The sequence below is a fragment of the Phodopus roborovskii genome, unplaced genomic scaffold (assembly GCF_943737965.1).
Source record: "Phodopus roborovskii unplaced genomic scaffold, PHOROB, whole genome shotgun sequence".
Lineage (NCBI taxonomy): Eukaryota > Metazoa > Chordata > Mammalia > Rodentia > Cricetidae > Phodopus > Phodopus roborovskii.
In genome coordinates, this window is record NW_026126123.1 from 25,776 (window position 1) to 40,181 (window position 14,406).

The window sequence follows — 14,406 nt, forward strand, 5'->3', positions numbered from 1 at the left end:
TGTTGCTTGTATGTATGTTTGGCCTGACCATCTGGGATTGGGTTTAAATACTACATTTAGGTCAGTGAGGGGTATTTTTAGAATCACTTGTTGGAATAATTTTCATGAAACTAGGAGGAGGAACTGAAGCAGAGACTGTGGAAGAATGCTCCTTATGGGCTTGCTCTTTCTGCCTTGCTTGGCTACTTTTCTCATACACTTAGGACTACCTGCCTAACAATGTTGCTGTCACAGTGGGCTGGACCATCCCCTATCAATTAGCAATTAAGAAAATGCACAACATATGTGCCTGTAAGCCAAATCTAATGGAGGTAAATACTCAATTGAGATTCCTCTCTCTAGGTAACTCTAGTTTGTGTCTAGTTGGTGAAACCTAACCAGTACACATATACTATGGTATTTGGTTGGCATAATTATAACCTTTCTGGTAGACACATAGTAATGTCGCAGAGTAGCTTAAATGTTCACTTACCTGAATATGGCTTGCCTTTTCACTATTATACTTAAATCTTATAACACTTGTCCATCTTTTTCTTTATGTAGAGTGTATTTCATGTCTTACAATTTGGCCTCTGGCAAAATTTGATTTTTAAAAAATTCCCTGTATTATTATTTTGTCTTGCTGAAACCCAGCTAAAATTGGGCAAGGGTATTCCCACAAGGAAGTTCCCCATTGTATTTAGAGATAAGGCCAATCAGAACACTAAAGAGGATAAGCAGGTCATCTCCCCCAAGAATTTACTAAGTAAACTCCTCACAATGGGTACTGAGATAAAAGGATAACCAATGGGTATGTCTACATTGAGTAGGTCATTGTACAGGGTTGATATGTGGGCTTAAGGAATTTGAAGTAAAATTCTTCCAGAGTTTGGGGCAATAATCTAACCATATTTTTTTCAATGTCTGGTAATTTTGAGGGCCTCAGCTTGGATTCAGTCCTGCAGGGAAGAACTTTTGACTAGCTAGATTGCAGAGCAAACAGGGTACTCTGATTTTTGGTCAACATAGAAAGCTGGTTGGAGATGGGGTGGTTACAGATGGACAGATTAATGTTAATGAAACTGGGAAGCCCTCCAGGCATTTTATAGATATCTTATTGCTACTTCTCAGCTTATACTTGGGTATCCCTGTAGTTTAAGGCAAAGGAGGTTTTTCCCACATATGTATCCAACAGTACACTTGTGTTTATCGAAGAGCTCCTTCTTCTTTACTGCACCAACTTTTGTCATAAGTCAGGTGTCTATACATATTTAATTTATTTTTTGAAAATTGTTATTTTTAATTTATGAGCATGTCTGTGTGTGCCATGTATGTTCAGGTACCCAGGGATGCCACAAGATGGCACAGGCTGTTGTGAGATGCTCAATGTGTGTGCTTAGAAGCAAACTTAGGACTTCTGGAAGAACAGCAAGCACTCTTAACCATTGAGCAATCCATCTTTCTAGCCCCTGTACACACTTGGATTCTGTTATTCTCCTAGATACCTATCATTATGATAATATAACACCATTTTAAATATTTTACCATGTAAGCAATCGTTTCCTCTCATGATTTGTGATTCTCCTTCAAAGTAGACTATTAGTGTTTTATGAAGAAGACATCTTGATGAACTGGGAGCTCAATTAGAATTTTCCTCATATTGTCATCACTCAGTGGCCAGCATTATAGAATAAAAGAAACTTCCTGTTATAGGAACTAGTAACATTTGAGGATGTAGCTGTGGATTTCACCCAGGAGGAGTGGCAATACCTGAACCCTCCACAGAGGACCCTGTACAGAGATGTGATGCTTGAGACCTACAGCAACCTTGTCTCTGTGGGTAAGATGACATCCTCAAGTAATTTTTGAAGGTTATTATATTCAGTGTGTGTGTGGGGGGGTCCTTTGCTTGCTTTACTTCATAATTTTCTTAAAGGAAATGCAAAATATTGGTTAAATTTTTCGTATCAAGTGATAGGTCCCTTGTGCTGGCCACAAAATGCAAATTCTTCTGTTTCAGGCTCTGAAGACCAAGGAGGGATCTATCATTTATCATCCTTAGAACAACAGTTTACTAAACCAGATCTCATTATCAAGCTGGAGGTAGAAGAACCAGAGCCAGATGGGGAAATTTCGGTTTGGAACTTTCCAGGTAGTATCTTAGTGCAGCACTCTATCCTGTTTTTCTTGTAAGCTAGATCAGATTCAGGCCTGGCTTTCTTCTCTTTTTCCTTCCTAAGTATTTCCATCAGGAGGTTTGTCATGCACAGTTGTATCTGTTTTATGCTATTAGTTACTGATAATTGCTGATTAGGCCAGTTAATTCAGTAATAGCTGAAAATGCTGAATTTTTCATTTGTTTATTCTTGAGAATTTCATACATTCATACAATGAAATATGATTACACTTACCCCACCATTTCCCAACTCCCATTCTTCCCATAGACCCATCAACAGATCTTCCTCCCAACTTTATGTCTTTTTTCATACAGATATGTCCAGTTACTGCTGTCCATATGTCCGTGGATGTAGAGAAACTCTAAACAGTTGTAGGTACCTGCATAAGATCAAGCCAACCCTAATTTCAGCATAAATAGAGGGTAGATGATCACCACATTTACCCCTTACCAATGAACTATTGACTAGAAGAGGAAGAGTCACTCTTTGAGGATATGGCCATTGGAAGGACTCCAATGACAAGATTTTAATTCTCTAATTCATTTATTATTTAGCTTAAAACTTCTATGAAGACAAATTGTCAAGGTCTGGCATGGTGACACATGCCTTTAATTTCAGCACTCAGGAGACACAGACAGTGCCAGCCTAGTTTACATAAGGAGATATTATCTCAAAAAGATGGAGAAATTGTCTCTCAATTATTATTTGGTTGCTACATATTCAACAGAAAAGAGAGGAAAAGTGATTGAGGTTTTTCTTATCAGTATCCAAAATAATTTTTGTGGGCCTGGAGAGATGGCTTAGCAGTTAACACCACTTGTTACTCTTCCAGTGGACTTGAGTTTGGTTCTTAGCACATGTCAGTAAATTCACCAACACCTATAACTCAGCTCCAGGAGATCCAAAATCTTCTTTTTGCTTCTGTGGTCACTCACAGTCATGTGCACATAACCATACATGGACACACAAACATAAAAATAAATAAAATTTTAAAACAATAATATTTCTCTGTGAACCCTAGCTATTCTGAAACTCTCTCTGTAGACAAGGCTGGCCTTGAACTCAGATATTTGCCTGCCTCTGGCACCCGAGTGCTGGAATTAAAAGCATGCACCACCACTACCACCTGGCAAAAAATAGCAATAATTTTTAAAATGATTTTTAGCAACTTCTGAAAGTGACTAATGAGTTATATCTTTTTAATTAAAATTCCCATACAAGCATATGTTGTATGTTAAGCATTTTTCCCTTCTGACCTAGAGTTACTATTGTTATGATGAAACTCCATGACAAAAAGCAAACTGGGGATAAAAAGTTTATTTGGCTTATACATACACATCACTGTTCATCACTAGAGGAAGTCAGGTCATGAACTCAAATAGGGCAGGAACCTAGAGGCAAGAACTGAAGCATGAGCTTTAGTGGGGTGCTGTATACTGACTCACTCCCCATGGCTTGCTCAGCCTGATTTCTTACATAACCCAGGATCACCTGCCCAGAGATAGCACCACCACAACAGACCGGGTTTGCCTGCAGCCTGTTCTAAAGGGGCCATGTTCTCAAGGTTCTCATTTCTCAAATGACTATAGCTTGTGTCAAGTTGACATAAAATTAGCCAGCACACCTGCAAACTTCTCCACTCTCCCTTTTCTGACCCTTTCACCTCCAGTCTCCTTGTTCCCCTAGATGGTTTTGCATTTACTTTCATATTGTGTGTGTGTGTGTGTGTGTGTGTGTGTGTGTGTGTGTGTGTGTGTGTATGTATGTATTTATGTATATACATAAAAATCTAGAAACCACAAATGAGAGAAGATGCTTGCATTTTGCAGACTGGCTTAATTTACTTATTATGATAATTTCTAGTTACATCCATTTTCCTGCAAATGACATGATTCTATTATTTCTAACTGAAAAAAAAATCTATTGTGCTCATATACTCTTATTTTCATTACTTATTTCTCTCTTGGACAAGGTAGGTTTTCCATAATTTAACTATTTATTTAAATTAAAATTTAATTTAACTTGTGAGTATTTCTGTTGGGGTCCCTAGGGTCAATGTCGGGGAGGGGAGGGTATATTATTCGCTGTCCCTGCAGCCTCCCTGGAACTCAGAGATAATCAGATGCAACAGGGAGTCAAGTCAAGCCGGATCTCATTTATTTAACAGTAAAGCCTTCTTAAAGTAAAAATTTGCATGGCAGGAAAAGTATTACCCAGTAATGTTAAAGATATTCCTATTATGTATCTAGTGTCCAATCACCTCTTGGGCATGGTCTGCTTGTGTGTGAGTTTGGGCAGCCAATTGTTTTTCTTAGTAAACAATGAAGCCACACCTCTGTAGCTTCCTCCCAGCACCATCTTGTAATGGTGCTGGTCTTCAGCTTGGACCTCGTCCCCTGCTGGCGGGACATGATCTGTGCTCCTCCAGGTAGTGTTACAGTTGACTTTGATGTACAAGGATCTCTGTATGTGGAATGTTTCTGTCCCACCAATCAGTTCCCGAAAAACCATACAGAGACTTATTAATTATAAATGCTCAGCTGATAGTTCAGTTTTCACTAACTAGCTCTTATACCTTAAATTAACCCATATTTCTTATGTATTTTCTCCACATGGCTCAGTACCTCCTCTCAGTATGGCAAATTCATCTCCTGCTTCCTCTTTATCTCCTCATGATTCCCAAGACTCCTCCCTTTCTCTACTTCTTCCCAGCATTCTCTTAGTCTGGTGCTCCCACCTAACTTTATCCTGCCTAGCTATAGGCTAGTCAGCTTCTTTATTAAACCAAACACAGTGACATATACTCACACAGTGTAAAGGAATATTCCACAGATGTCAGTGATATGTGTGTTATGATGATTTGAAGTTCTTTGGGTAAATAAATACCCAAGAATTGTGTAGCTGTGTTAAATTACACCCCTTTCTGTGTATCATGTATAGCTTCTCAGATGTAAGCATTCTTAAGTCCTTTTTTGTGGCAGGTTCTCAATGTTTTACCCAGCTAACTTCAAATTTATAATCTCCTGCCTCAGCCTCAACAGTACTGCGATTATAGTTATGACTCACTGGGACAGGACAAACATTTTTGTCATAAGGAGTTGCCTTGGTATTCTTATGAGTCAAACTATCCCATCTTTGGTTATTGGAAACCTTTTGAGGTGGCCACTGAGCTCTACATCCCAAGTCATAATACACAGAGACAGACCAAACTGATAAGACATAAGCAACAAAGACAATAATAATTGGTGTTGTACAAAAGTCTGACCAAGAGAATTTAAGAAGTAAGAGGCTGTTGTAGTTGCCTCCTTGCACAACCTCTGGACTGCCCGATGTTCCCACATTGGGCCTTTCAAAACTCTTAATTTTAGTTCCCAATGTCCTGTAAGACTTTGTTCTGCAGCCTAGGCTTTGGAACCCTGCTGACAACACCAAGGTGCTGGACCACCCTGAGTTTGACTTGGTCCCCAGTATCATTGGGACATGAAATCAGAGATCCAAGGCAGGTCAGAAAACAACTGGTGGTTCTAGCCTAACTAACCAGAAATAACCAGAGGACTATGGGCATCTCTCTCTGCCCTGAACAGAGGATTTTGTCAGTCTTGTCAGACCCCCAAACCAGAATCCAGAAACCAGACAGAGAAGTGTCACAGTGAAAAAAAGAGCTCCTGTGGCCTCCATAAAAATGTGTACTACTTCCTTTTCCAAGCATGGACATTCACTGTAGAGGCAGGCAGTTCTCTGTGTAATAGCCCTGGTTATCCTGGAACTCTCTTTGTAGACCAATCCGGCCTCAGACTCATAGAGATTGCCTGTAAAGGTGTGCACAATCACTGCCAGGCCCTTCCTGGGTGTGTGTTTCTGTATGAAGCTGAAGATTATGCTTTCAAGATCTGAGAAGAGTTGTGTTGAAATTCTGGTGGGGATTGCGTTGAAAATGTAGATTGATTTTTGGTAGAATGGCCATCTTACTATACTAATTCTAATAGTACATGATCATTGGAGAGCTTTCCAACTTCTGATATCTTCCATTCCTTTTGTTGTTGTTGTTTGTTTGTTTGTTTGTTTTTGTTTTTTGAGACAGGGTTTCTCTGTGCAGCTTTGTAGACCAGACTGGCCTGGAACTCATGCATAAGCCTCCTAAGTGCTAGGATTAAAGGTGTACACCACCACCACCCTGCTATCTTCAATTTCTTAAAGTTTTTTTTTTTTTTAATCATACTTGTCTTTCACTTGCTTGGTTAGAGTTACCCACACAATGTTTTATATTACTTGAGGCTATTGCAAAAGATGCCACAACTTGAATCTTAATGAAATCTCTTTTAGACTTTTTCATACATAAGGGTTAGCGACTGTGTATAAAAGTATTTTAAGAAAAAAATCATCATGTCTTAAAATTGATACTTCCAAATCAAATTCTAGGTTTTTAAATTTTTATTACGTGTGTGTGTGTGTGTATTTTATGTGCACACATGAATTCTTAAACACACATGCATGTCATAGCATTTGTGTGAAGGTCAGAAGAAATTTTCTAGAGTGGGTTCCCTTGATACATTATACGGGTCCCCAGAATTAAACTAAGGTCACAAATATCTTTGCTGAATCATCTCACTAGCCCAAATTATTGTTGATTAATTCTTCATCTGTTATACATGTACAGTACATTGAGCTGATTGAGGTAATGTTGTTGGTGCCTCTGAGAACTGAAACTTCTCACTAGGAAAGAGAAATGACAAGGTATCTACCATTATTCAGTTTTGCTGATGGTTATATAGTGTTACAAAACTATTTACATGGTTCTGAAGTGAAATCTAGAAAACAAGGTTATTACGAGCAGCTTGGGGCTGGGAAAATTATTCAGTGGGTAAAATATTTGGTGACAAGTCTGATGTCCTCAATTCAATTCCCAAAACTCACAGGGTAGAGGGCAATAACTGACTTCTTCCAGTTCTCCTTGGACCACCACATATGTGTTGGGGCATGTATGCCCCAAAACATACAAAATAAATAAATATATGAATAAATAAATGTAAAATGTAAAAAGGAGCAGTCCAGCTTCTTTCCCTCTTTACCCTACTCATGGAATTTAGTTTATCTTCCCCCATACAACAATGACCCTGTATGAGTATACCTAAACATTGACCTATTTCCCTAAAATTATACTCTGTTGTATACAGATTTTTGTTTCTTATTTGTTTGTTTGTTTCATTTGGTGTAGTTTTTGAGACAGGGTCCCATTGTTTAACCCTGGCTGACCTGGTATTCATTATGTAGACCAGGCCAGCTTTGAACTCACAGAAATCTCCTGCATATGCCTCCCAAGTGCTGCGATTAAAGATGTGCATCATCACACTTTGCCCCTATGCACAGTTTATTTTGCCCCGTTTTACTTAGTACTTGAGAATACATTAAATATGTATTTATATATGTATATAAACACATTATTTCTTTTATAGTAATATAGTATGGCTCTGCATAACTCATAATAATAGTAAAGGTTTGGTTTAGTAAACATTTTTAGTATTTCATTTGTGCCATATAAGCTGTATGGTAAGTATTTGAATTCCCCTGAATATCCATTTTGGTGAGCACTGTTTTTAGGTGGGAAAATTATACAAATAGAATATATCAGGTGAAAACCTGAGTCAGGATTTATTCCTGATCTAGATATTCCATATGACCTAAACCTCAGGGGCCATACTTATGACCACCTAAGGAGGTTCTGATTTAACAGATACTAGGTGGGGTATGACTCCTTCTAAATGAAACTCATAACACGCCTTTCTGTAATTTAGGGTCTATCACTTGCTATGAACTTATACTTTTCTATCTAAAGAAAGGAAGTCACAGAAATGGAAACCACAGCCATGTGACATTTAAAAATTTTTCCATTGCTACTGTATTACAGAATCTAAGCAGAAACTTGAGTAGTAGTTGTTCTCTACTTGTTTCAACTTTTCTCCATGCTTGAATATTTTTATATACAGTCTTTGAAATTACAGAGGCTGGAGATGTAGCTCAGGACTTAAGAGCATTTGTGTTATTCTTTCACAGGATCTGGGTTCAGTTCCTGACATTCACATGGTGGCTCACAACCATCCTTGATTCCAGTTCCAAGAGATCTGACTACTTCTGACCTCTGTGAGCACCAGGGCACACCTGGTACAAATACATGTAGGCAAAACACTTATACACATAAAATAAGTAATTCTAAAAAATTAAGTAAACTATAAAACATAATTCATATATGTGTGTAAAAATGTGTGCTATATTTTGTTAGATTCAGGATACCATTGATTTCATGACATGCTACTAAGAAAGAAATATTACCACTTAGTTATGGCATGTGAACAGCATTGATTTGAATGTACATGTGAATTCAGAGATGTTAAAATGTGAAATATTTTATAGATGATAAAATATGAAATTAAAGGCACAGACTTGAAATTTACCTGTCTAAATGAGTAGTACAGATTATTAACTATATTAGGTGTTAATCAAAATTTAAATTATATAGAAAGGTCAGAGTAAGCTTTTGTAAAATAAGAAAACTGCCTCTTAAAAATTATCTACATTCTGAATATAGCAAAATATAGAAAACAGGAGGATAATATAGATAATTAAACATCACAAGTTGTAGGTTAAAATAAGCAAAGTTTTTTAAGTGAAGTAGAGTTGACAGTAACACAGACAGTAGTGTTGAAAAACTATATGCATTGAAGGAGATATACTCATGAACCCCAATTGAGAAAATTTTAGTTTTGTTGAGTTCACTATTCTAGATTTTATGTCATATGGATATAGGATTATTAATATTGAATTTAGGAAGTACAATGCTACATTTTTCTCTAGATGAAGGCAGTATATGTCAGGTGTAGTCAGAAGTTCATATAACTATGCCAGGTGTGTTGGTACATGCCTTTAACACTTGCATTTAGGAGGCTGTGGCAGGTGGCTATCTATGAGTTCAAGATGAGTTCCAGGCCACCCAGGTCTACATAGGAAGACCCTGTCTCTAAAAAAAAGTTCATATAACTACGAATTAAGGGTGAGAGATGAAATAACAGGAGAGATAAAAATCTTAAGTGTTATGGGAAGTTTTTCATAAAAAAAAAGCTGTACATGAGAGTTTATGAAAAATTCCTCTCTCTCCCTTGGCACTCTGATAAAATGTTGTGATAGTTTCATCTGAATCACAAGAAAAGATCTTACAAGGTACACTTAGAATAAGCCAAGCCCAATCTAAGTTCTGCTAGATCTGCATCTCAGGTGGTCAGTATCAGTACGGCAGGAACAGTTGAGGTCATGGCATTTCTGGAAAAAGGTCTAGTCCCCATAATGACAAGTATACACATGATTTATTGTGCTTTTTTTCTAGAAGTCTGGCAGGATAACCAAGAAAAGTATCTGTTGAAGCAAGTTGGATTCCCTGATGGCAAAGTAATTACTAAGAATGTCCATAACTATGCTGAATTTGGAAACACATTTCACCTGAGCACAAGCCTTGTTGTTCCAATGCAAAGATCCCATATATTTGAATCATTTGGAAATAATATGGTGGACAATGTAAGCCTATTTAATAGAAGCTCTGTAGAAAATAAACATGACACTGGTTGTGCAAAATTATTCTTCCATACAGAATATGAAAAATCTAATTTCATAGTGAAACCCTATAGATATAAAGAATATGAAAAAAGCTTCAGACAAAGGAAAGGTCTTAGCCTTCATCAGAGAATTAAAAATGGAGAGAAACCTTTTGAATGTACTGCCTGTCAGAAAACCTTCAGCAAAAAGTCACACCTCATTGTACACTGGAGAACTCATACAGGAGAGAAACCATTTAAATGTACTGAATGTGGGAAAGCTTTTAGCCAGAAGTCTCAGCTCATTATACACCTCAGAACTCATACTGGAGAAAGACCCTTTGCATGTCCAGAATGTGGCAAAGCCTTCAGAGAAAAGTCAACTGTCATCATACATTATAGAACTCATACAGGAGAGAAACCATATGAATGTAATGAATGTGGAAAAGCCTTCACTCAGAAGTCAAACCTCATTGTTCATCAAAAAACCCACACAGGAGAGAAAGCCTATGAGTGTACTAAATGTGGGGAATCTTTCATGCAAAAACTTGACCTAATTATACACCATAGTACTCACACAGGGAAGAAGCCTCATGAATGTAATGAGTGTAAGAAAGCATTCAGTGATAAGTCAACCCTCATTATACATCAGAGAACTCACACTGGAGAGAAACCTCATAAATGTATTGAATGTGGGAAGTCTTTCAATGAGAAATCAACACTTGTCGTGCACCAAAGAACTCATACTGGTGAGAGGCCCTATGAATGTGACATATGTGGAAAAACTTTCACCCAAAAGTCAAATCTAGGTGTTCATCAAAGAACTCATTCAGGAGAAAAACCATTTGAGTGTAATGAATGTGAGAAAGCCTTCTCTCAGAAATCCTATCTCATGCTACATCAGCGAGGCCACACTGGAGAGAAGCCCTATGAATGCAATGAATGTGAAAAGGCATTTTCTCAGAAGTCTTATCTCATTATACATCAAAGAACTCATACAGAAGAAAAACCCTATAAATGTAATGAGTGTGGAAAGTCATTCCGAGAAAAGTCAAAGCTCATTATCCATCAAAGGATCCACACAGGAGAGAAACCCTATGAATGCCTTGTGTGCTGGAAAGCTTTTAGCCAGAAGTCACAGCTCATCATCCATCAGAGAACACACACAGGAGAAAAGCCCTATGAATGCACAGAATGTGGCAAAGCATTCAGGGAAAAATCCACATTCACTGTACATCGGAGAACTCACACTGGAGAGAAGCCTTATAAGTGTACAGAATGTGGGAAAGCCTTTACCCAGAAATCCAACCTTATTGTACATCAGAGGATCCATGCAGGGAAGAAAGCCCATGGAAGAGGCCACACCCACAAGTCAAAGCTCACTACACAATATAGAACAAAACAATAGTGTCTTTCATACCCAAAAGGAAAGATGTGTTGATTTAATGTTTAAACAAATTTCTTTTCATCTGTTTTCACTCTGATGCAGGTTGGAAAAAACCGATATGTAATTTCTTTGAAAGTCACTGCAATCATAGGGCTGTCAGACTAAACGGCACTCATACACAAGTGCAGAAAACTTCAAGGCTTCAAAATTGAAACAGCATAGCTAAGGACTCTCTACTGAAGTTTGAGTTATACTCTAAGGTGCGTGACCAGAGATAGCTGTGGCAAAGACTGTGAGGCCTGAGGAGAAACAGACCTTTTATTTACAGAAAGTAATCTGACAGATTTAAGGAGCAGCTGGAGGTGGGGAAGCTGGGGCAAATAAATGGATATAGTTGGTCTTGTTTACTTGGGGAAAGTAAAGTCTGAAAGAAGTAACATAAGGTAAGGTGTTTCTCAGTTGTTTGAAAAACTCATTTGTCTATAATATGGCCCTGGCATTTCCCCCCACAAAACCTCTGGCAAATAGCAAGTGCAGGAGCAACTTCTCTCATTCAAAGAAAGGAATTTAAAAGTAATCAAAATCACAAGTCTATTTCCACTTCTAAGAATACATATACTCACATGTGTATAAAATGATCAAAACACAGAGGTATTTGTTGATGCAGTGTTCGAAGACAAAAGATTAGAAGTTGTCCAAATGGCATCACCTGGATTCTGCTTCCTGAAACTGTGATACATTCATACAGCAAACTCAAGAAACAAAAAATGAACAAAAAGAACATGGATATCATTTCTGTAGTGATTTGGTGCAGTCCCCCAAGTTACCTCATTAGATAGGAAAAACAAGGTGCAGCGAGTATGATGTGCTACAATTTGTATATAAAAAGGCAGAAATGGTAAGTGCAGAATGATTATATAGGCTGTTTCTGGAAAGGGATATACCTGACTACCATTATCTTACTTAAGGGAAAGGGGCAGTAGGTGACAAGGAAGATAAAACCTGGAGACATTTCTCATAGCTTTGGAACGTTGTTCCAACTTTCCTTTTTGGAAAATAAACCTTTAAAATCATATTTCATTCCCTTAATAATTAACTCTAGGTGCAGAATTCATAACACTTAATGTATATAACAGATTTTATTTTCAGTGAATTGAATAACTGGCAAACAGGAGCAAACATTCAATCAATTCCTAAGATATGTAGGTATTTTTCCCTAAGCATCAAGTAAAGTGATTCTAAAGTTACCTGAGACCATATTACATAAGCCATATTACATAAGCCTAAAACTGGAACACATTTCGTATTTAGGGTGCACAAGACACCTGTGAGAAGTTATTAAAGTTCATCAATATCTTTTCAAGTCTTAAAATGATTTAAATGACTCCATATACTACACACAATGTTTTCACAAGAAACATAATGGTAGGTAGAATAACTTGCTCCAAATATCACACTACTGCTAGTAACCAGGATTTTTCAAGATCAGAAGTGAAGTTAAGAACCATGAGAACAATATAGCAACATTTACTGAATAATAAGAGGCCTCATTTGTGAATTGTTGTGTTTGTAGCACTCTTGCTAATATGGCTGACTGTTCATTGAGTCTGTGTCTAGCATTAGAAGGCAACTCAAGATATGTAAAACCTGGAAGTCAGCAGGGTTTATACTTATCAGAACAGATGGATTAGGCCTGTCTAGACCACCTTTTTTAAGAGTGTATGTACATGCACATGCTCATATACATGTATATATGAATGTTGAAGCCAGAGAGTCACTCTCCCAGATTATTTTTTTTGTCTATGCATGTCCATATTTATTTTCCAGAGTCAAATCCTAGGAGTTAAATTGCTTTGATATAGATTTCTAAATTGCATTGAGAAATTTTAATACACCTGCTCTCAATAATTCGCTCTCAATCTCCATAGCCCCAGTCAAGCAGTACTTAATGTATAAATATTTGCCAAACCTGGGCCCTCTGTAAGAGCTTTATTAACCACTGGGCCAGCTTTCCAGCCTCTTTTATTCAATTCTCGGAAAAATTGAACAGTAGGCTCAGGTTGCGGGAGGTGGGGGGGGGGGGTTCATTGCTGGAGCTCAAACATAGAATTTGCAAATGTGAAGTGCTCTCTGCTACATCCTCATCCTCACTTTATTTTTGATCTCTGTAAATCACATATGTCCAGTTGCAGAAAGAAGAAATGTATGGATGACTAGCTTGGTTCTAGTGCAGTCTACAGAAAAGATGCTCAAGGTGAGGGAGTATAGTTCAGGGGTAGAGCATATGACTGCAGAAAAGATGTTTAAGGGAACTGGAAGTAGCTTTCCTTATTTTTTATTTTTTACCCATAGAAAAGTCATCTCCATTAAAGGTTGTTCTGTATTAAGGTGAGGGCTCAGCTTGTACCTTTTCCTGTGACTCTTGTACACCTTCCTATGCAACTTGCTACATGTGGGCTAATTGAGATGAGAGGCATAGACTGGAGAGAAAGTGATGAGGATGAACCACAAGATGCAAATGTGCTGTGGTTAGAAGAAAAGATGAGAGTACTGATAATGAAGTACCAAGTGTGGGTAAATGGGGACAGTAAAGGTCAGAGTTGGGGAGTAAATAGGGAAAAAGAGGGTAAATGTACAATATCCCGTGGAGTACTTGAAAATTGTTGAGCATAAGTAAACATGGGTAGTATCTGAGAGTGAATTGGCAAGTACATTATATTTGAAGTGAGGGATGGCAAATTATCACTAGTTGCAGTTGAATGGAGAACAGTGCAGGTGAGTGAACAGAGGAAGAGGAATGGCCCATCAAAATGGATAGATAGCTAGAGTGGAAGAATGATGGATATGTGTAGGTAACAAAGATCTGTAGGATCAGAAATTATAGTCACTGGACCTTGGGATAATGACAGGCAATTGGTAAGAACCAAGAGGGTAACCCCACTATGAGCATAGGTATATGACAGGAACCAACCTGTCCTCTGAACCCCAGTGAAGGTTAACTCAGTGTTCCATATCCTTGTTGATATTTATACTTAGCATGTCTGAGACCATCATATATCAAAAAAGTAGCTAGGAATAAAATTTCTCTGAAAATGAGGAGAATCAATAAGATCTCTAAATTCAAATAAATGAATTTAGCAAGGTTGCTAAATACTAGCTCAAAGTTTAGGAATTATTTTTCTTTGTACCATCAATAACCAGAACAAGGACTATTAATTCAGTGTGGAGTAACAGAAACATATAACAAGGCCATTCACTGAGACGCTTGAATCAAAAGAGGATT

At 37.7% G+C, this 14,406-nt stretch overlaps 1 protein-coding gene across 1 annotated transcript; it reads left to right on the top strand.

The window, feature by feature from the left end:
• Positions 1-1,462: 1,462 nt before the first annotated feature.
• Znf182 (zinc finger protein 182) lies at positions 1,463-11,524 on the top strand. The gene is made up of 3 exons (XM_051179516.1): positions 1,463-1,819; positions 2,000-2,131; positions 9,532-11,524. Exons 1-3 carry the CDS (start codon positions 1,786-1,788, stop codon positions 11,142-11,144), a joined length of 1,779 nt encoding a protein of 592 aa, XP_051035473.1. The 5' UTR covers positions 1,463-1,785; the 3' UTR covers positions 11,145-11,524.
• Positions 11,525-14,406: the final 2,882 nt, after the last annotated feature.

Bases quoted from the DNA above. Each gene is read 5' to 3' on its own strand.
- Znf182 (XM_051179516.1), top strand. From the start codon at position 1,786: ATGCTTGAGACCTACAGCAACCTTGTCTCTGTGG. The intron at 1,820-1,999 runs GTAAGATGACAT...CTTCTGTTTCAG, and splicing joins CAGCAACCTTGTCTCTGTGG to GCTCTGAAGACCAAGGAGGG. The intron at 2,132-9,531 runs GTAGTATCTTAG...CTTTTTTTCTAG, and splicing joins TTCGGTTTGGAACTTTCCAG to AAGTCTGGCAGGATAACCAA.